Consider the following 22,969-nt stretch of genomic DNA (forward strand, 5'->3'; position numbering starts at 1 on the left):
AATATCAGTGGTCAAGAAGATTAAATGTTTACAGATTTTCATCCCCTGATTTCACGCTCCATCAAAATGTTTAATGTGGATGGAATTTGTGGAATGTTCCAAAACACTTTGGAGGAGTTTCCTCAAAGAAGGGAACACTGTCCGAGGGAAACACATATGCATGATGTATTCTGATTTATGGGGTTTTTTTAAAGACGGACATCCTGAGTGGCTTTAAGGGACTGATCAGGAACATATGTCACAAATAAAAGGCCTCCAAAGAATCCTCAGATTTGATGATACTCTTTGGCGTCTTCTTGCATTCTGAGGGAATGAAACCAATCCCAGCTGCCATAGCTGTTGGTTATAAACTGCATTGCAGAGTTTTTATAGGTATTATCAAGCCAACATCTGCCTGTCTCCATCTATTACTGATTTGGACAAAGTGTAACATAACATTTATGCAGGATTATGTTGGTATCCATAGGTACAATTTCCAGTTTTAATAGCTCTACCAACAAGCTAGTTAGTTCACAGGCTGATAGTGAAGGTTTGGCGTCGTCTTTGTCTTCATTGTCATCTTCATTGTCGTGATCTTCATCGCCTTCCTTAGCAATTTCTTCAAACATCTTCTAACTAATTACTAGAACTTGTGCCTTTCTTGGGACAATGTCTACAAAATTTGTTCACAGTTTTGAGATTTTAATGAATTTTTTAATATTACAAATTTTGCCTTTACTTGTAATGGGCCATATTTTGATGGTTTATAACATGGAAATGGTTACAGGTATCAATATAATAATAATGAATTAGAGTTCTGTAGCACTTTTCAAGGCACCTGAAACACTTTACATTATTGATCCATTATTCATTCAGTCTCACATTCTCACTCTGGTGGTGGTAAATTATGTTTGTATCCACAGCTGTCCTGGGGCAGGCTGACGGAAGAGTGCTGCCAATTCGCACCAAATGCCAAGCACCCCTCTGACGGTCACCGACGATTCACACATTCATACACCAGTGTGAGTGACACTGGACGCAAGGGGGGGTGACTGGGACATGACTAGGACATGACTAGGACAGTTTGGTTATTGGACGGCCTGTTTACCTCCTGAGCCATGGCCTCCCAATATAGTTACTATTGAGCACTGGTAGGAAGTCATATATGGACTTTGATTTAATTAGTCGAGTTCTCCTCCAGTGAAAGTTCCACCCACTTCTATTGGGAGATTGATCTCCTGCATCCAGACCACAGGACTCTAACATAGCAGCAGAAACTGACAACCTCACAAATTCAACTTGTTATTGATTCTTGAAAGAACATGCTGGTGAGCTACAGGGATGCTAGTCCTTTTTTTTTTTTTTTTTTACCATGCATGTGTTGGTTTCTCAGTAGGACGCATCCATTTCTGTAATGGTCTTTTCACTAATCTTAAAATGGGAGCCTGGCTACTTGATTGGATTACAGGACAGCAGGGCCTTGGTAGAGGGATCTGCAAAGAGCCATTTTAGTGTGATATCTGTTTCACTTCTTTTCCTGCTTGTCTCATATCCTTCTGCTGCTTGGTGCCAAGGAGGAAGTGGTGGGTTTATCGGAGCTCATTAGCAGTTATCAGATGCATTTCTGATTGATGCAACCGTTGCTTTGTAGTTTGAGTATTTTACAGACAGATATCCATGAGGCTGAAAAATCCATTATAATCTGTAGATGAGTTGTTTCCATATCACCACAATTGTAATTGATATATGCTGGTTTGGAAACAGCCTATGATGACTGAATTTTGCTGTAGAACAGACAGAGTAGATTGTCTGCAAAGGGTCAGTGAACAATACAATATGTAAAATTATCCATCCCAGGAGAATAAAAAAGGGGAAATGTTTTTAAATATACCTGTAGATTAAACCATAGTTTGATTTTAAAGGAGTGATATTTTGCTTTCTTTAAATGGAATGATGCATTTTAAAACATTTCCCTGTGGTCTACATAAACTGTAAATGCTATGCTTGGGTCTGAATTCTTCATTAATTCAACTCCACAGGTCCATCTTCAACCCGATTTCTGAGTAATGACACCAGAAAGGTCGTTTTGAGCACTGTCCCTTTAAATGCAAATGAGCCACTTCATGCCCCACCCCCTCCAAACTGTTGACTGTGCTGCTCTGTCCCGTTCAACCACTTGTGTTCATTAATAAAACCAACAACTGAACATTTTAGGTAATCGGCTCAAAGTTTGGACATATATCAGTATGGACTACAACCGTTGCTGCTGACAAACAATTATGTTGTACCCGGAGAAATGTTCCTTGGAAGTCTGGACCTTAAATGTGCAAATGACATGACGTAACTAGGTATAAAACATAACCAATTAAGAAGGAATTGAAACAGGTTGTAGAAATCCATTCAATTTTTGCCAGAATGAATATAAAGACATCTTTGCAGCACCTGGAAGGTTCAAATTCAAACTTTTGGAACTATTAGGATCCAAATACACAAATAACTGTACCAAAGACTAATAAAACTGGGTGCAGCAAAATATGACCCTTTAAGTCAAAATTAACTAATCTACTATATGGACTGTACACTTTGATCTGGACATTTCATTTTGATCCAAACCAAATTTGCAGGTGTGAACAGATTTTCCAGTCTTGGTCCAACCAAAAGAGGTGTAGCTTGGACTAGATTAAATGCTGCATTTCCACTGATTGGATCACCTTGATTTGCCTTTTTCAAGAATTTCTACCACATAAGCCTTCAGACCTTCAGATATTAGGCTACTTCTAGTATGGCAGTTCAGTTCTAAGCCAGTTAAAGTGATCTGACCTAAAACCATACACACGTACATCATCACAGACTGGTTGATCCAGAATCATTGCTGCATCAAAATGTATGTGCAGCATCATGTCATGAAGCAAATTGTTAAACCAAGCCGGTGGGAAATGTCCGAAATAACACATTTTCAAGATCTGAAGTCTAACTATACTCTCGTAATAATGGTATTATTTCAGATATTGTTACTTAGAGTTTTATGTGTTATCCTCCTCCAGTTGCATGAAGATGATGACAATAGTTTTCACTGTGTTGCTATGGTGAATGATGGTGTTGAGGGAGTATTGTCCCTGCAGTGGACGAAAAATGCGACAAATTAAGTCAAGGGGAGTTGAGCTGATATTATCAGTGGAAAAATGGCAAAATTGAAAACAGCTTTCTTCTTCTTTTTTTGGATGGAGGACATGTAGACTTTTTGGATTTTTCAAGGCTCAACAAAAAGCTTCATTCTTAGGGTTGGACACCAAGAATGTGCTGTATCTTCAGGATCAATGAGTTTGATTGTGTCCAGCTGAGCATTTCTCAATATGCAAATAGTGAAAGTGTGCATTCGTGTGTCTGTATATGTGTGTGTGCACCTCCTGATGGTGCAGTGTGTGAATGATTCAGAGATGTCAAGTGAGCTCATGAATAATAAACAGGACATGCATTCAACTGTGAATATTTCATGGTGCGTGAAAGTGAGCAGAAACACTCAGTGGAGTTTGGCAGCGTCCAGTCAAGCTTTCAGTAGAAGAAAAGTATGGAAGGGAAGGAAATGGGAATAAGGATAGTATGGAATGCTGGGAATGTGGGGGTTTAATGACCTGGTGAGATTCAATGGAAGTTTCTTGGAGTCACATATGTCCAACATGGGAATTTATTTGTTATGAAGCATATTAACATGTCAAGCTAGTATCAGGCTTGTGTTTAAGGCAAACAGTTTGATAAAGTTAAAGAGTTAAATGTACCCAAAGCACTGCAGGAGCTTGGACTTGAGTGTATTTTGGCTGTGGAAAGAAGAAGGAGAAACAAGATGGAAAGTGGTTAAGGGGTGAGGAAAAGCAGAAGTGTGGTCTGTCAACAGTGTAAGTCACTGCAGAGAGAGAGAGAACAGATCAAAGAAGATGCAGTCTTTAAGAGTGTGACGGTACATTACATCCTCAAACACACACACACACACGCCCAGGCACAGATTCGCTACATGGAAAGTTAAGCAAGAAAACTACAAGACAGAGCGAGACAAATGAGTGAGGATGTGAGACATGCAGATAGTACACACCTCGAGGTGTTTGTGTCTGTTTGTATTTGAAGTAAGTGCCTGCTGCGGCCCATTTAACATGTGATTCTTACCTGGATAAAGAGTGTATGTGTGTCCTGGTATCTCACAGAGAGCAGGGAAGGAGAGGGATGCAGCATTTCCTTTGTGCAGTTATACTTTGTATCACACGTCCTGTGGTCCTGTTGTACTCCATATAACACAGGTGTCAAACATGCGGCCCGGGGGCCAAAACTGGCCCATCAAAGGTTCCAATCTGGCCCGCAGGATGACTTTGCAAAGTGCAGAAGATATGAACAGTCAAGGGCATTGAACTCAAAAATAATAGCAAAATAACCTAGAAATACTGACTCCAAATGTTGTTCTTGGTTTAATGTGGAAAAAAAAAAAAGTTATGCCTATAAATAATGGCAATTTCAATTTCTTCTCTTTGATTTATTGCAAAGAACATTAAACGCTAATATCCTTTAATCATAAAACGTCAGTAACCTGAACAAATATGAACAACCTGAAATATCTAAAGAAACAGAGGTGTAATTACCTCCGCCAAGGAGGTTATGTTTTGCCAGGGTTTGTTTGTTTGTCTGTCTGTTTGTTTGTTTGTTTGTTTGTCTGTCCGTTAGTGTGCAACATAACTCAAAAAGTTATGGACAGATTTGGATGAAATTTTCAGGGTTTGTTGGAAATGGGATAAGGAAGAAATGATTAAATTTGGTGGTGATTGGGGGTGGGGGGGCCCACGGGGTGGGGGTGGGGGGGGGCACTGATCGTTAGTGTGCAACATAACTCAAAAAGTTATGGACAGATTTGGATGAAATTTTCAGGGTTTGTTGGAAGTGGGATAAGGAAGAAATGATTAAATTTTGGTGGTGATCGGGGGTGGGGGGGCCCATTGGGGGGGCCACTGATCAGCCTTGGCAGAGGTCTGTGCTCTCCGAGTGCTTCTAGTTTTAAATATATTCTGCCTGTTTTGTGTCTTGGTAGATCTGATCTGTAATGCAAATGTATATATAAACTAGAAGCACTCGGAGAGCGCAGACCTCCGTCAAGGCTGATCAGTGCCCCCCCCCCCCCATGGGCCCCCCCACGCCAAGGAGGTTATGTTTTTGCCAGGGTTTGTTTGTCTGTCTGTCTGTTTGTCTGTCCGTTAGTGTGCAACATAACTCAAAAAGTTATGGACAGATTTTGATGAAATGTTCTGGTCTGCGCCCCCCCCCCCCGTGGGCCCCCCCCCCCCCCCGATCACCACCAAAATTTAATCATTTCTTCCTTATCCCATTTCCAACAAACCCTGAAAATTTCATCAAAATCTGTCCATAACGTTTTGAGTTATGTTGCACACTAACGGACAGACAAACAGACAGACAAACAAACAAACCCTGGCAAAAACATAACCTCCTTGGCGGAGGTAATCATAATTTGAGGCATGACATTGATCAAATTTTTCTTATTATTTCTTCTTATTTTTCTTCAGAAATTTCAGTTTTTTCAGGTTTTTCACATCTTTTTGTTTGGATAGTTTGTAAATATAAATGATTTCATAATTTAATGTTATATTTTGCATATAAAAAATTTGGAGTTGTCTTTATTTATAGGCTATTATGATATTATTTGACTGGTCCAGCCCACTGGAGGTAAAATTGGGCTGAATGTGCCCCCTGAAAGAAAATGAGTTTGACACCCCTACCATATAAGCTACTCCATGCATTCATAACAAGCAGACTAGATTAGTGTAATGGATTCACTGGACTCCCAAAATCAAGTATTCGGAGTAGAGATGCAAATTATTGATTAATCCATTAATCATTAGTTGGTTGACCTTATCGATTGGTTAACAATTAATTGATAAGCGGCGATTTTCTTGAGACCCTGAATTTCTCTTTCGATAGGGTCTATAAGAATGAAAGCTAAATATTGTTTATATACTTCATGAAAAAAGCATGTCATATTCCTAATGAATGGAATTTCTGACTTTGCATCACTACCTGACATGATGGAGCGAGATGTCAGCGGAGATGCCACCCCTTGCTATTTACCCACGGCCACCGGGGTGACCGTGGGACATAATGTGGGACATACCTGTGGCCCAGATCAGGAGCCTGTGGATGTTTTCAACTTCTGTCTTACTGACCAGATAGTCCAGATGACCGTGGATTAGACCAACCTCTAGGGAGTGGACAGGTGTGGACAGGTGGACAGGGTGACCCTCCTGTTATTCAACTTCAGCGATGAAGCATAATTTGGGCAGTGGTGCCCCCTACTGTCGACACCACAAATCCTGCCGTGGGAAAAGGGCAATTAACTGACAATTAATTTAATCAAGCAATTTTTTATCAACAATTAATGATATTCGATTAATTGTTTGCATCCCAAATTCAGAGGTTACAACTCATTCAAAATGCAGCTGCACGTATTCTCATGGTACCAAGAAATATCAACACATCACACCGGTTCTTAAATCATTGCACTGGTTACCCGTTAAAACAGGAATCGATTTCAAAATCCTGCTCCTGGTTTACAAAGCACTACATGGCCTTGCACCTCAGTACATCACAGATATGCTCATCATTTACACCCCAGAAAGAACACCTCTGTCAACAGGCAGTGGCAACTTACTCATCCCTCACACCTGATCCAAGAGAGGGGAGGCAGCTTTTAGTGTATATGCCCCACAAAAATAGAACACCCTGCATGATACAGTTTGACTTGCCATATCAGTAGCCATTTTTTAAAAACAGGTTAAAAACGTACCTGTTTTCGACAGCGTTCCGTTGAGTTGTGTGTGTGCATATGTGGTTGTGTGGATATGTGTGCATGTGCGAGTTTAAGTGTGGTACATATGATTGTTTACTTGCACTTGCACTCTCTTTGTTATGTTAACATAACACTTAGCTCTGGTTAATACCGTCTGTTGTTTCCTTCACTGTTTTGCAGACGGCGCACACTTTCCTAAAAAAATACAAGACAAAAAATAAGTCATTTTGAGGAACAAACACCTCCAGGTTCAAGCAGGTCAATGTGACGATTCATGACTTTAATCAGTTCCACAAGTAAACCACACTATCGTACACTGTGCAATTAACTAAGAAAGTCACACAAAGATAAATTCCCACCCAAATAGCACACATCTAATAATTAATTGAATATGTACTTACCACAATTTTTAGATTGTGCACAAGCCTTGTTTTTGGTTCTTGTCCACAGCCACAGTCTGGTCGTGTCATCCAGTAGTGTCTGCCTGGTATTCAAGTCAATGAGTTGTTGTCTCACCTCCACTGTAAACTGCTGTGTCATGTACGACCTCATTTGCATTTGTATACCTCACAGCAGGCTCATTTACATACGAAAACCTCACATAGCCCAAGGGGCTGGGGAAGGGTATTGCCAAGCCTCTCTAACCAGAGGGTGGGAATTCACGGCAATTCCTGGCAGTTAGAGAGAATTTCTGTGCTGCACTTCAACATTCCCACTAGTAGGTGTTAATTTGAAGTTCCAAAGCAATTTACAGTCACGTTAACTGACGAAACCCCACTTTTCATGCAGTGGTTTGTTTTTTTATGTTACATACCTGTTTGTGAAGCACATTGACTCTGCGTTGTGCATGTGTAGTGGTTGCATTCATGGTTGTGTTAGATATAACAGAAACTGAACTTCTTTGGACACTGGCCGTATATTCTGGCAGAAAAGTATACAGTCAGTCTCATCAGTAACACCTGAACATGTTCTCACACTGCTAAGCTAAAATACAAAAAGTCAAGTAGGCTAACACACCACATGTAATCATGCTATGAACAAATAAGTAAAAACAGTCCTTTTTACTCAAGAATATGCTCAACCAATAGGGAGCTAAGCGTTACACAAATCTAATAGTGTAATACAACCACTTAGATATGAAATTAAAATAAATAATGTAAAATAATGATGGAACTGACAATGTGTGTACCTACCAGGTAGACAGCACAGCCAAACTGTTGCTATCTCCCTGGGGTGCATGACCCTACTCAGCAGGGGTGCTGCGTTCAATGGCAATAGGATAAATTGTAATTAATACAAATAGTGTGAGAGTTGGCAAGTGGAATCACACATTACATACATTAACCTCCGTTACACATGAAATGCGCTTCATAAATAAAGTTGAACTGAATTGAATAAGCTCTGAAACAACCTAATTTTCACTACAACACACATGACAATGCAGACAAGACTGTGCATATAAGGAAAAAACTAATTTTAACTGCAGTAAAGGCCTTTAATGGTCTTTTTTGTACTGTATTTGGATGTCATGTCTTCTGATTTAACCATGTTGAATTTGAATTGCAAAGGCTGCCTCTCAGATGGACAGATGGATCAAATGTGACCCCATTGGCTGTTTTCAGAATGACTTAAATCACACTTTAAATATAACAGTAAGTCCAGTGATCTGGCAGTAACACAGACAGTTCTGGCAAAAAAGCAAACGTCCAAATAAAAAAAAAAAAGGGAAAAATATTTGTCCTGTAATATACCTCATTCTGTTTTAGTATCTGAAGAGCCATCAGACTTATGGATGAGCCAAGGTACAGCAGCTCAGTAATAGATCAACCCAGACAAAAAAGTGCATCTGTCCTGAGTTTGGACTCCAACTGTTCTGCAAAGGAAAGACTGTGTCACACTGTTTTGTTTTGTTTTTTCTTTCTCTACATGCCACAGTGTCATAAACAGTACTTTTACAGTGGATTCTATTCTAAATGTTTCTTTTAATGTGTACTTTAGTGGAGGATAGCTTCTTTTTTTTATTATGCTTAACTTACTTTCTCCCAAAACACGTCTACCACATGACTATGGCCTTTAAATCTCCTGAGGACCCTTGGATTCACTGCCGAACGGTTTTAGTTCATCAACTGCTGTATTGTAATGTTGATGAGCACAGACTTTTGGAGCCGCATATGCTTCAATGACTCATTTTAAACCTTTTTCATGACTCTTTTCAGAAGAAAACCTTACTGGGTTGTTAAAATGGATACTGTACTGCAGATGTCTCAGTTCTTGTTTTTTTGTGAGTTTAAATTTCACATTTTGTCATTAAATCACTGACTACATTAACAGCAGACAAGCTGTATTTGAACAATTTGTGACATTTCCCAGTACAGCTGCATTTTTTATTTTGATTTTATTTTATTTTTTTTTATCTCCCATTGTTTTTATGACAGAGCGGTCACACTCATTTTAGCTCAGGGGCCACATTCAGCCCAATCTCAATCTCAACTGGGCCGTAAAATAATAAGTGAAAAAGCTAAATACTATAATGAAAATGTTTACATCTACAAACTCTCCTTTAAAAAATTTGAAGAACATGAACAACTTGAAATTTCTTAGGAAAAAAGGTGAGTGCAGTTTTAACAATATTCTGCCTCAGTTATCATTTACATGCGTGCATTGCAAATTACATACCACAGTGGATCAACAAATACACAAAACATTTAGTGACAGGCAGAATATTGGTCAAATTATACATACTTCTCTTAAGATATTTCAGGATGTTGATATTTGTTCAGGTTATCCACAGTTTTTGACAAAAGGATCATTTGTAAATGTAAAGATTTTCATGTAATTTACCATTTTACACTGAAACAGAGAGAAAACTTTGTAGTTGTCATTATTTATAGGTAATTATGTTATTATTTCACTGGTCTTTAGATCATATTGGTCTAAATATGGTATCTAAACTGAAACAATTTTGACACCATTGATTGTTAACATCTTCAATGTAATTTTTGCATCACACAAATTTCGCATTTTTCTCAACTACGCAGTTGACCCTTTGGCGGGCAAGTTTTGTATGATATGCACTATGTCCTGCTATCTTGAAGGGTCAGAGATTATTTCTGAAGCCAAAACACTATAAAGGAGATAGAAAGAAAAAACATATTTTCAAATATCAAAGGCTACATTCAGACAGCAGATCTTAATGCACAATTTGTATTTTTGGGTGAAATTAGATTTTTTTTGTGTGCTTGTTCATATTACACATTAAATGCGACTTCTGTCAGTTTTGAGTATGAAATGAATGCGACCCTGAAGTGACCCGCGTGCGCAAAGAGGTCCTGATGTAATATGTGACCATGCAGGCACGCACTGTGTTTACGGAAGTAAACATGTTTTTCCCGCTGCTCCTCCTTCTGGGACGCAGAATATGTTGTTTGTATGATGTTGGTCGCATTTCAATGATGTAAAGGTCGGATAAATGCGACCTGGCCGTTCAGACTGTACATCAGATACGTATCGTATTTAGGACCACATATGAAAGTGGCCTGAGTCGGATTTGAAAAAATCGGATTTGTGCTGTTCAAACTGTCTTTAACAGATTGTATACGGTCATATATGGGCAAAAAAAATCGGATCTTGGGCAACATTTGCTTGCCGTATAAACATAGCGTAAATGTGGATCTTGCCTACGAACTAACACCCAGCACCAGCCCAGATTCAGGAGTGTAGTCTTGGATCAAGTTGTGAAGGTACATTGTTGACATTGTGTCACTGCATTGGTCCTTTTCTTTGTGCTCCTCAGAAAAGCAGAAAGCTGAAATATAAAACACACATAAAACCAACAGTAGGTTTGTCATGGTAAAAATGGGTATGAAGCACAGCATCCTGACAGATGAAATCAGTAATAGAAAAAGCTGAAAATGTGTGGCTGGTCAGGGACAAACATATAACCTGTCATGTTTCACAGCAAGAATTTCTGTCCACTGTCCACATGACTCAAACTGGGCTGAAGCTTTACGTTCTTAATGGCCAATTAGTCTGCTAGTAGGGTAAAATACGTTACAGATACACACTGTATATTCTCAAAATAAACTCCTGAATGTGTCTGCGTTGCTGTGGGTGAAGCAGTGGAGCAGCCTTCTCAGCTTGTCATAAGCCTTTTCTTCATCCACATCCCCCTCCACGTTGTTGGAGACCTAATTCTGCCTGCAGGCTGCGGTGTGTGTCTCTCATCTTCTATCTTTGTGAGGACAGTGAAGCGTTTAGTCAGGATATAAGGATTTTCGTCAGGATTGTCAGGATATTTTGAAAGTGAAGGCATCTTTGTCTGGTTCTTCTCTTCTTCAGCGGGGGCTGTTCATCCTGGTTTGGATTCAGTAGCTAGGTGGGAATGAAGATGAAGGTAGTTATAGTGCATGTTTTAAATGAGGACACGTTAGATGTGTCTTTTTTTTCTTTTTTTTTTAGCAGAAAATAAAAATTTCATGCATTATCAAGACGTGATTCCTTTACAATATTCAGAACAACAAACGTGGTACTTGATTGCTTGTATCTTCCTGCCTCCTCGGTGTTGACAATATGCCGTGAAATAAACAAAGAGAATCTGTTGTGAGCCCTGCGGCTACTGCAAACATGTTTACCCTCAACAAGTTTTGTCCAATCATGACATATATAATTAAGCCATCTAACATTTCTCGCTTAAAAAAAAAAAAAAAAGGAAAGAAAACATTTTGGGTTTTAACAGTGAGTTTCTCTGAGTACATGACATGGCGTCCAGTCATTAATGAAACTGGCTGATATGATTGTGTCTCAATTAAAGCGGGCTGTGTTGTGGGGCTCCTGATTTCCTGGTGTTAGATGTGAATAATGCTGCTTACTGCAGAGCGAGAGGGCTGACAGAGACCTTTAGAGAGAGGGGAGTGTGACGTGTCCGGCTGCCGAACACTCTGCACCGCTATTACACTTTTACATACAAAGATTATGGAGAGTCCACTACTCCTGGCACATGAATTTTCAGCAAAAACCTTAGAATACTTTTAAATTTAACTCTCTGATCTCATCTATATTATATATTCATATATATTCTCTTTATTATTTCTCACATATGCCTGCTGTGTGGCTGCGTGGTTAGCAGGTTCTAAAAGAGATGTATACTCTTATTTTCTTGAATAAATATGCTTTTTATTATATAACAACTGCACTGTTGTGATCACAAGTTTTTATTAGCTTTGTTTGAACACTCTAATAGGTGTTCTGTTGTTCCTTTTGTGAATTATCACCTGACATAAAAAAAAAGGATTTTTTTTGTTAGACAGCTCTACTAGTTGTGGTAAGAATTTCATCCTGTAAGACTATATAGTGTTTTGTGGCCTAAATGTCTTTAAGTTTCCTATTAGCTATATAGGCAAATTTCCAATAGCCAATCCTGTTAGCATAATGTTGCTACATTAGCTAAGGCTTGGAAATAATTTGTTATTGCATATTCTCAGTCTGTCTGCTAATTAGAGTGCTTATACATTACACTAAGTTGAACATTACTTTATTGTTATGTCATGTCAACATTTATTAAGTAATCAAAATTACGCAGGAATGAACATAACATTTTGTGTTTTCTGTGAGTTAGCAGTAGAAATTAGCATTGAGGTAGTTTTACTCCATAGCTTAATAGTGGAACCAGTGCGAGGTAGTGTAATACCCTGATTGCGTCCACTGATAATGAACTTAAACTACTGAATTGATATTTTTCCGTCGATGTAGTCTGATTTTTCTTTTTTTTTTTTTTTTTAAGTTGGACCCTTCTTTTATAAGTGTGTTATTTAGTTTATTGTGAATTATTGCTCTAGCTTTTAATAAGATGCTACAATGTTTACTGCGTCATGTTTTAATTGACATCGTTTGATTGACAGCTTGGGAAGTCAGGACTTCCAGAGCTTCAGTTTATTGAATAAAACATTTTATGGCTCTAACAAACCAAGACCATGATTGCCAAAATGTCATTCTCAAGGCTTCAGGATAGCAGATGAACCATGAACTGACCAAGCAAACACTCTTTTATATGATCTCACATTTCCATTGTACCGTGGATGGAATGTTTAATATCTGACTTGTGATGTTTGTTTTGTTTTCACTTTTTTTCTTGGCAAATGTTGATTCTGCAGTCACTGGTGTAACATAATAGATCTAGAATAGATTGAGTCTCAAGAGATTCAATGTCTTTATCTCAGGACCAATATGGTAAAAGAATGTGAAATGAGACTCTAAACCTGAGTCTGTAATCAGTCCAATCATGCTTCCCTTTTAGCAAACACTAAATATTTCACTAAGAGCAGAAATAGATATATTAGACACTTAGCAGTCACTATCATTTAACATCACTGTGAGTGGTGACTCTTACATCACCTGGATCATATTTTCACATCTGTGAATGTGATGCATGCATTGTGTGGTGTAAATACCAGGTGCTACTTTTGCCCTTCCACTTCTAAGATGTTGAGAGCACTATATATTGGATAGATGTACACATTCAGATCTTATACACTAAATATAGCGTACTGCAATTTGTGGAAAACACAGGGAGGAAGATGATAACCACACTGCAGTGAGTGTGGCTGGAGACTCCATGCATTGAATCTGCATCTGATGTTACCAAATACTTAAGAAAGTGATTAAAATGTGAGTTTTAAACTCTAAGTGTTCCACTCGGTGTGCCTAAGATAATCAAACAACATGACCTGACTGTGACATTGTGTCTTCAAGCCCAAAACTTCCAGGATATTACACCAACATGCTTTTTCATGTAGGTTAGAAACTAGATAAAGTTCTTAGAAGGACAAAGCTGAGAGAGACATTTATTTAAAATTCACTAACACACCAGTTGTTGAAGTAGCCGCAGTTATCATGTCACTTATCAAGGCTGGTTTCCACACAATCTAATGCTAGTTACTGAAATAGGTCATTGGCAGTGGTGTAGTCCATATACTGCCGTATATGGACGTATACCTACTTATTTTTCAGTCAGCATTGGGTATACCCACTTCTCAATTTCCCCGATGTGCACCATTTAGTATTGTTTTTTTTTTTTCCAACTTTATTGAAAATATATTGGTATACAAAACAGAGAAATTTTGAACAAACATCAAGATGTCAAAAGGAAAAAGCATCTAAACAAATAAATAAAATAATGCAAAGACTTAGAAACACAAAGAAAGGTAGACAAACAATAATAAAAACTTAAAATATACAGATCTAAGAAAAATACATAAATAAATAAATAATGAATAAATACATCAGAGAGTAAATTAAGTGCATTTTAAAGAATCCTTATAAATTGCCAGAGTGTTAGTGCTTTTTTTGTTAAGATAAATTCCATTGATTTCATATATTTTTTCAAATTCAATCAGAAAGACTTTAAATTTGGGTGTGTTTTGGCATATTTATTTTTGTGTATATGAAATTTTCCAAATAAAATAATCAGATTAACAATAAATTCCAAATTACGAATGTCATTTTCCAAATATGTAAGTACATTTGAGATGTTATAGCTATATTTACATTACTTTTAGATATGAATACTTTTCAATTTTAGATCAGAAGTTGGAAGAGTGCACACAAGAAAGAATAAGTGTAAATTAGTTTCAGGATATGAATGACAAAATTTACATATTTCTTCAATGTCAGAAATCTACATAAATAGCATTGGAGGGATATACGGTATGTAAAACCTTAAGATGTATTATTCTAGTTTTGTTTGTAATACAGTATTTATATGGTAATGTCATGCTTTTGACCACTCAATGTTAGAGAAAGTCGAGCTCCAGAAGGCTTTGCCTCATGGGGAAATTTTTTCTCTTTTCATGCAGTGCTAGCTTCTGTTCATGGTCACATAGGTTTTCATCCACATACTGATTATTAGCTTTCTGCACCATTCAGTAGTATCTGAGCCAGACTGCTAATTTTATCTTCCTAAGATGGTGAAGCCATGACCCGCCCTACTCTGCCTCCTGCTGGCTAGTACTCACTGGCCTCATGATTAGATTGGTTTACTTTAGGCATGAGGACTGATGAGCCCATCAGAGGCAGAGTAGGGCGGCCTCAGGTGGTCGTGCCACCCAGTTGATTGGACAGGTCACAGCACGTGTCGTTGAAAGATGTGAGGTTATTGGAAATGCAAATGAGAAAAGCAAAATAACGTCTTTCAAGTGAGTGACACATATTGAGAGAACCTACTTTAATGGAATACATAATTCTGAGGTAAGTTTTGAGATGGTTTCCAAATGAGTCACTGTTTTAAACTACTGGCCATATGACTGCACATTTAGAGAAGAGATTTTGTCGGCAATAGTTAAACTGTGTGAGTAGGCTAACGTTATGAAAGGCTAACATTATGAAAGGCTAATGCTATCCTATGTTTGCCCATGTTGAATACGTTTGACATTCAGTAAGACCAGTAATACCTACAAAACACTCTTGATCAAGTCATGATGATTTTATAATAGTGAGCAAATACTACTGACGGATTTTTGGGTAAACTAAATCGAGTAGTTTTACATGTCACTGTTTCTACACAGGACGCTTTTCTGGAAGAAAAAAAAAAAAGGCAAAAATTGAGAGTATACCCACTTCTCCAGGGACCACTACACCACTGGTCATTGGACATTACAGAGTACAATATTTAGCCCTGGCTGGAGACTGTCTGATTACCTTCATGTCATGAAATACAGAAAGAAACTAGAAGCACTCGGAGAGCGCAGACCCCCGCCAAGGCTGATCAGTGGTCCCCCCCATGGGCCCCCCCACGCCAAAGAGGTTATGTTTTTGCCAGGGTTTGTTTGTCTGTCTGTCTGTCTGTCCGTTAGTGTGCAACATAACTCAAAAAGTTATGGACAGATTTTGTTGAAATTTTCTGGTCTGCGCCCCCCCGGGGGCCCCCCACCCCCGATCACCACCAAATTTAATCTTTCTTCCTTATCCCATTTCCAACAAACCCTGAAAATTTCATCAAAATTCTGTCCATAACTTTTTGAGTTATGTTGTACACTACGGACAGACAAACAGACAGACAGACAGACAAACAAACAAACCCTGGCAAAAACATAACCTCCTTGGCAGAGGTAATAAACGTCTTTCAAGTGAGTGACACATATTGAGAGAACCTACTTTAATGGAATACATAATTCTGAGGTAAGTTTTGAGATGGTTTCCAAATGAGTCACTGTTTTAAACTACTGGCCATATGACTGCACATTTAGAGGAGAGATTTTGTCGGCAATAGTTAAACTGTGTGAGTAGGCTAACGTTATGAAAGGCTAACATTATGAAAGGCTAACGTTATCCTATGTTTGCCTCATGTTGAATATGTTTGACATTCAGTAAGACCAGTAATACCTACAAAACACTCTTGATCAAGTCATGATGATTTTATAATAGTGAGCAAATACTACTGACGGATTATTGGGTAAACTAAATCGAGTAGTTTTACATGTCACTGTTTCTAAAAAGGACGCTTTTCTGGAAGAAAAAATTTTTTAAAAAAGGCAAAAATTGAGAGTATACCCACTTCTCCAGGGACCACTACACCACTGGTCATTGGACATTACAGAGTACAATATTTAGCCCTGGCTGGAGACTGTCTGATTACCTTCATGTCATGAAATACAGAAAGAAAATATACATGTGACATAAATAAAACATAAATGTAGTCAAACATAGTTGTGCCTTAATTTGCTTATCATAATTTTATAGTTTTGGATGGAGATGTATGGTGGTTTGCAGATGTTATTATATGTATTATAATTCATATAATGGGTAGTTACCTGGAAATGAAGCTGAAGCTGATGGGAATATGGTCATTTTTACAGGTATTTGGTAGAACCCCAAAATATAGGATCCTACAAGTTTTCTTTCTTTCTTTCTTTCTTTCTTTCTTTCTTTCTTTCTTTCTTTCTTTCTCTCTTTCTTTCTTTCTTTCTTTCTTTCTTTCTTTCTTTCTTTCTTTTACATCTGTCTCTGTATCTACACATGGCTTAAATGAACTGTGGTGCTGACGTCCTGTTCTCTACCTTTAATGAAAACAGCTGTGTGTTCACATGTTCTTTCTTTCTTTCTTTCTTTGTTTTTTTCTGTCTTTCTTACTTTCGTTCTGTCTGTCTGTCTTTCTCTTTCTTTCTTTCTTTCTTTCTTTCTTTCTTTCTTTCTTTCTTTCTTTCTGTCTTTCTTTCTGTCTGTCTGTCTGTCTGTCTGTCTGTCTTTCTTTCTTTCTTTCTTTCTTTCTTTCTTTCTTTCTTTCTTTCTTTCTTTCTTTCTACATCTGTCTCTACATGGCTTAAATGAACTGTGGTGCTGACGTCCTGTTCTCTACCTTTAATGAAAACAGCTGTGTGTTCACATGTTCTTTCTTTCTTTCTTTCTTTGTTTTTTTCTGTCTTTCTTACTTTCGTTCTGTCTGTCTGTCTTTCTCTTTCTTTCTTTCTTTCTTTCTTTCTGTCTTTCTTTCTGTCTGTCTGTCTGTCTGTCTGTCTGTCTGTCTGTCTGTCTTTCTTTCTTTCTTTCTTTCTTTCTTTCTTTCTTTCTTTCTTTCTTTCTTTCTTTCTACATCTGTCTCTACATGGCTTAAATGAACTGTGGTGCTGACGTCCTGTTCTCTACCTTTAATGAAAACAGCTGAGTGTGTTCACATTGGCGGACTGGGCCACAATCATCATTGCCGTTACCCTTTGTGACCTCTGACAGTAACTGATATGAATCAATCTGAAGTCTGGCCTGTCAGACAGAACTGAGGGGTTTATTTAGAGTCAATGAGTGCTGTCAGTTTGTTCCTCTGATGTTTTTTCCACATGGCTTCCACAGCCTGGAGAAATACACCACAGCACAGGGGCGGGGAACTTGTAATGAGTGACTGTAAGATGTCAAATTCACTATCAACACACATAACATTCATGTGTGTCTGTGTGAGTTTATGTGTTTGCTCTAAACTGCTTCTCAGCTGGAAAGTCAGCTGGGATCATAACTTTGCTTAATTACTTTAAGATTTCTTAGGTTTTGCTTCAGCCAGTGACTTATCTGTGCTCTAAAGTAGTTTTCCGGAGTTTTACAGTTTTCCTGTCCTTTTATCTTTGTTTTTTTCTTCAGGTGGACTGTGTTTATCACTGTGACTGGATGAACCCCACTGTTTACTCATCCATCGATTCATCCCTCCATCACTCCATCAGTCGGAGGAAGGATCTGATGAGAGGACTGCAGAGAGAGGAGAGAACAGAAGACCTGCTATGGCTGGCGGTATGTTAAAAATGATAAGAAAACAGAAAAGTGCTCCATTATTCTTCTCTGTTGTTCCCTCTGTTGCACTTCCTTCCACACCTCTGATGCCTGCCTATTGTCTGTCATGTAGTAGCTGATGGTGTAGGAAGTCTGGGTCCTGAGCAGAACCACCTGAGTGTCCCCGTCACTGATCATGGGGCCTGGGCCACGGCCATGAACAACCTGGGCATCATGCCAGTGGGCATCGGTGGGCAGCAATTGGTCTCAGGTACTGTACTCTGCTTGACAGTTTGTAGAATTGATATCTGGGCCATATTTTAGTGGACTGAAGAACCATGACATTTCTTATACCCCGCCCCCCACGGGGAGGCAAGGAGGATATTTGGTTCAGTTTGTTTGTGTGTTATTACCTCTGCCAGGAGGTTGTGTGATCACTTTGCTTGTTTATTTGTTAGCAAGATAACTCAAAAGTTATGGACGGATTTTCATGAAATTTTCATGAAATGTTGATACTGGCACAAGGAAGAAATGATTAAATTTTAGTGGTAATGGATGGGGTGTGTGTGTGTGTGTGTGTGTGTGTGTGGGGGGGGGGGGGGCAGATCTGCGCTCTCTGAGTGCTTTTCTGTTTGTTTGATTGTTAACACTCTAGCAGCAAAACTATGGTTGAAATCATACCAACTTGGGTTTATATATTACCAGTGACCCAGAATAGATGTTATTACATTTTGGGAAAAAGCAGGTCAAGTTAAATTTTTTATGAATTTTTACCTCCGCCAAGGAGGTTATGTTTTTGCCAGGGTTTGTTTGTTTGTTTGTTTGTTTGTCTGTTTGTCTGTCCGTTAGTGTGCAACATAACTCAAAAAGTTATGGACAGATTTGGATGAAATTTTCAGGGTTTGTTGGAAATGGGATAAGGAAGAAATGATTAAATTTTGGTGGTGATCGGGGGGGGGGGGCCCACGGGGGGGGGCACAGACCACAAAATTTCATCCAAATCTGTCCATAACTTTTTGAGTTATGTTGCACACTAACAAACAGACAGACAGACAAACAAACAAACAAACCCTGGCAAAAACATAACCTCCTTGGTGTGGGGGGGGCCCACGGGGGGGGGCACTGATCAGCCTTGGCGGAGGTCTGCGCTCTCTGAGTGCTTCTAGGAGGAGGTTATGTTTTTTGCCAGGGTTTGTTTGTTTGTTTGTTTGTTTGTTTGTTGTCTGTTTGTCTGTCCGTTAGTGTGCAACATAACTCAAAAAGTCATGGACAGATTTGGATGAAATTTTCAGGGTTTGTTGGAAATGGGATAAGGAAGAAATTATTAAATTTTGGTGGTGATCGGGGGTGGGGGGGCCCACACGGGGGGGGGGGCACTGATCAGCCTTGGCGGAGGTCTGCGCTCTCCGAGTGCCTCTAGTTTTACATATTTTTTCCCCTCCCATTTACTTATGATGGGTGAGATTTCACATGTCTATATAAATATCAATTTTGTTTCAATTTACTTCAGACTTGGCACATATATAGAGGCAACTGATATGCTGCCATCAGCACATGCAGAGACATGATGTCATCAGCTGGATCGATGCCAAAATAAGCTACAATACGTGCAAGGGGCGGGGTTTGTTGTGCCTGGCGCCACTTGTTGGTTGTTGAACTACTGATTTAAAGTCAATAGTTTGCAGTTTAACCAACGCTTTTTGGAGCCAGAACTGACAATACAGGGGGCATAAGGGGTTAGAGTTGTCTCCAAGGGGTCATGGATGAGCTAATGCTAAATGCTAGCTTACAGAACTGGTATTATAGTGATCTTCATCAAGCCATTCTCCACTTTTGTTTGTGCAACCTTTTAACTACAATTACTATTTAGTTGATTTATTAAGTAAATAGTCGGGCAATGAGAGCAGTTATACCAACCTTGTAAATTAAAGTCAAACATGAAAGACTTCTATGGACCTGAGATCTGATTAATGGAGCAGTAAGATAACATGGATTACCAAAACACTTAGTCAGAGCAGCTATTGAGGCAAATGAACTGAAGTGTAAGGGAACCAGGGCTTTTTTAAAACCAACCTCAGCAGCCGTCAGATCAAAGTCCCTGCCCTTTGGTTTGAGCAGCCAGAAATATTCTGGACCACAAATAATAAAATGTGGTAGATTTATTTAGGAAATATCTATCATCAAAGGCAACAGTATAATTTACCTGACGTGCTGCTTGTGTCTGCCTGCATTCATCTATATTCGCTGCCTTTTTGCTCTGTTTTTGGTCTTTACTAGTTGTAGTAAACTTAGAAATTGAATGTGTTCACCTCATACCTTTTGTGCTGCATGTTGATAAGTGGGCAATGGAAAGTGTAAAGGCATTGTAGTTTTGAGCTTTTTCAGTAAAAAAAAGAAAAGGAAAGGTGCACTGTTGATTTAGTAAATAGTTGAATTAATTTAACTCATAAGACCTGCTGCTACTTTTGTGGCAGTTCCAAAATATTTTTTCCTCTTTAATTAACTTTTCTTAAGTGATTTATCACCATTTATTATGACATTATCCTCTGTATTTTGAAAATTTTCAGTGAAAATCAAGTATTTTCCTATATTTAACCCAAAGACCCAAACATTTATTGTCAACCAAAAACATCTACTGATCTAAGCTGTTTAATACCTGTACACTAATCCGATCAATCCATGTCAATAATTGGTGTAAATATAGTTTGTCATCTTTTAATAGTCATCAAATATGACCCATTTGGACGTTCAGAGGCTCTGTAGTTACCGTGGAAACACCGTCATCTTCTACAGCATTGATTCACCAGTAAAACCCATGGAGTTGGATCAATGACAGTGGATGGAAACACTGGGTTTATGTTCAGTTAATGAGAGATTTGACTGAAAATGTCACTTTTTCTTCCGTTTTCTCTGTTTTTGATATTATAACCCTCAACTTTAATCTGAGCTTTTATGAACATCTATAAGATCAGTAAATGAAATGTAGGAATATACTTGATTTTCACAAAAACAAAAAAAACAAACAAAAAAAAAAAAACACAACGTACAGAAGATAATATTGCAATAAATGGTGATAAATCACTTAAGAAAGGTAAAATCTAGAGGAAAATTCCTATGGGAACTGACACAAAAGTAACTCCTAGGGCTTTGTGGGCTAATTTACTGATCATGTAGATGTTCTTAAAAGCTCAGATTAAAGTTAACGGCTATTATATCAAAAACAGAGAAAACTGAAGAGAAAGTGACTATTTCAGCAAAATATATATCATTAACTGAACATACACCCAGTGTGTCCATCCACTGTCATTTTGTATCAATGTTGTAGATGATGACGATGTTTCCATGGTAACTACGGAGCCTTTGAATGTCCATTTGAGTCATATCTGATGACCATGAAAAGATGCCAAACTGTATTTTTCACCAATTATTTACATGTAAAGACCCAGAGCTGCTTTTGTGTCAGTTCCCAAAGGAATTTTTCTAGATATTTAACCTTTCTTAAGTGATTTATCACCATTTATTGTAATATTATCTTCTGTATTTTGTGTTTTTCGGTGAAAATCAAGTATTTTTCTACATTTAATTAGCTGATCATTTAGATGTTCATTAAAGCTCAGATTAAAGTTGATGGTTATTATATTAGAACAGACAAAACTGAAGAATAAGTCAAATCTATCATTAACTGAACATAAACTGAGCGTCTCCATCCGCTGTCATTGGTCCAACTCTACAGGTTTTTATTGGTGAATCAATGTTGTAGAAGATGACGGAGTGCCCATAGTAACTACGGAGCCTCTGAACGTCCAAATAGGTCATATCTGATGACCATGAAAAGACAACAAACTGTATTTTACACCAATTATTGACATGTATTGATAGGATTAGTGGATCAACAGTTATTAAGCATTTTAGATCAGTAGATGGTTTTGCTCTTAGGTGGCTGTTTTTTTTTATATGGGTTAAAGGCAGTACAGTGATCAGTACCGCTCTGAACAGCATGAAGACTGTACTGTGTTTGTAAATGACCTTGAGTATCTACGGCACAGAGAGAACTGCAGCAGAGAGTATAAGAGATGTAGTTGCCAGAGATTTTCCCAGATGATCATACTGTGACACTTATTTAAAGAGGGCAGGACTGGAAAACCACTCAACACAATAGAAACTCACACATCTGGATATAATATATACGCTTCCATTTAACTCTCATTTCCTGACATTTAATACTGTTTTAACCCCAAAACGGCCCTATAGAGTCTAATGTAAACCCAGAAGTCCTTCAACGTCCACAACTTTTGTGAAATCGGAGCGTTTTATGTGTCCATGAGTAATTGTCAGCAGTGTACAGTATGGCTACGCTCCAAACACACTGGTCTATTTTGTTATTTCGAGTAAAACTACACTAAGCTTCGCGTGTAGCCACTCGATTTCATTTTCTCTTTTTCTGGGCTTAATTTCACCTTGGAATCTATTTGTGAAATTGTTTTTCTGAGACTCAGGGATTTGTCTGAGCTTGTGGTTGTGGCTCTTCTACTATATAAAGACTCTGGGGTTTGTCATTGTATAAACGGTACATTGTGAGGGTTTATTAAATGAGTATGTGAGGAGATTTGTTGAGTAGGAGTTTTTTTGTGTGTGTGTTAAGCCCACAATAATTGAATGCATGGATTTAACTGGGAGAGGCTGGGATGAGGAAAGAGGAGAGAAGTGTTGCAAAGAGCGACAGACAGCAGTGTAGCAACCCAATTCCACCAGAGGCCAAATATTAAAATGATGACATGATATTATTTACAGTGCTGATGTGAGCCTGACCTGACTCCACCCCTGGCAACGGCCGCAGACCCTCTCCCTGTTTCAGCTACATGTGGGAACATTTAGATAATGAAAGGCTGAAAAATGAGACAGAAAAAA

At 38.4% G+C, this 22,969-nt stretch overlaps 1 protein-coding gene across 1 annotated transcript in view; it reads left to right on the top strand.

The window, feature by feature from the left end:
• Nucleotides 1-22,969, top strand: part of LOC115412950 (ecto-NOX disulfide-thiol exchanger 1-like) — a 117,384-nt gene that overhangs the window by 22,145 nt on the left and 72,270 nt on the right. The window contains exons 2-3 of the mRNA XM_030125635.1: nt 17,936-18,082; nt 18,195-18,332. Coding sequence (XP_029981495.1) covers nt 18,073-18,082; nt 18,195-18,332 — 148 coding nt within the window. The 5' untranslated portion in view covers nt 17,936-18,072. The remainder of the gene's footprint in view (nt 1-17,935; nt 18,083-18,194; nt 18,333-22,969) is intronic.

This window comes from Sphaeramia orbicularis, chromosome 21 (genome assembly GCF_902148855.1).
Source record: "Sphaeramia orbicularis chromosome 21, fSphaOr1.1, whole genome shotgun sequence".
In the NCBI taxonomy this organism is placed as follows: domain Eukaryota; kingdom Metazoa; phylum Chordata; class Actinopteri; order Kurtiformes; family Apogonidae; genus Sphaeramia; species Sphaeramia orbicularis.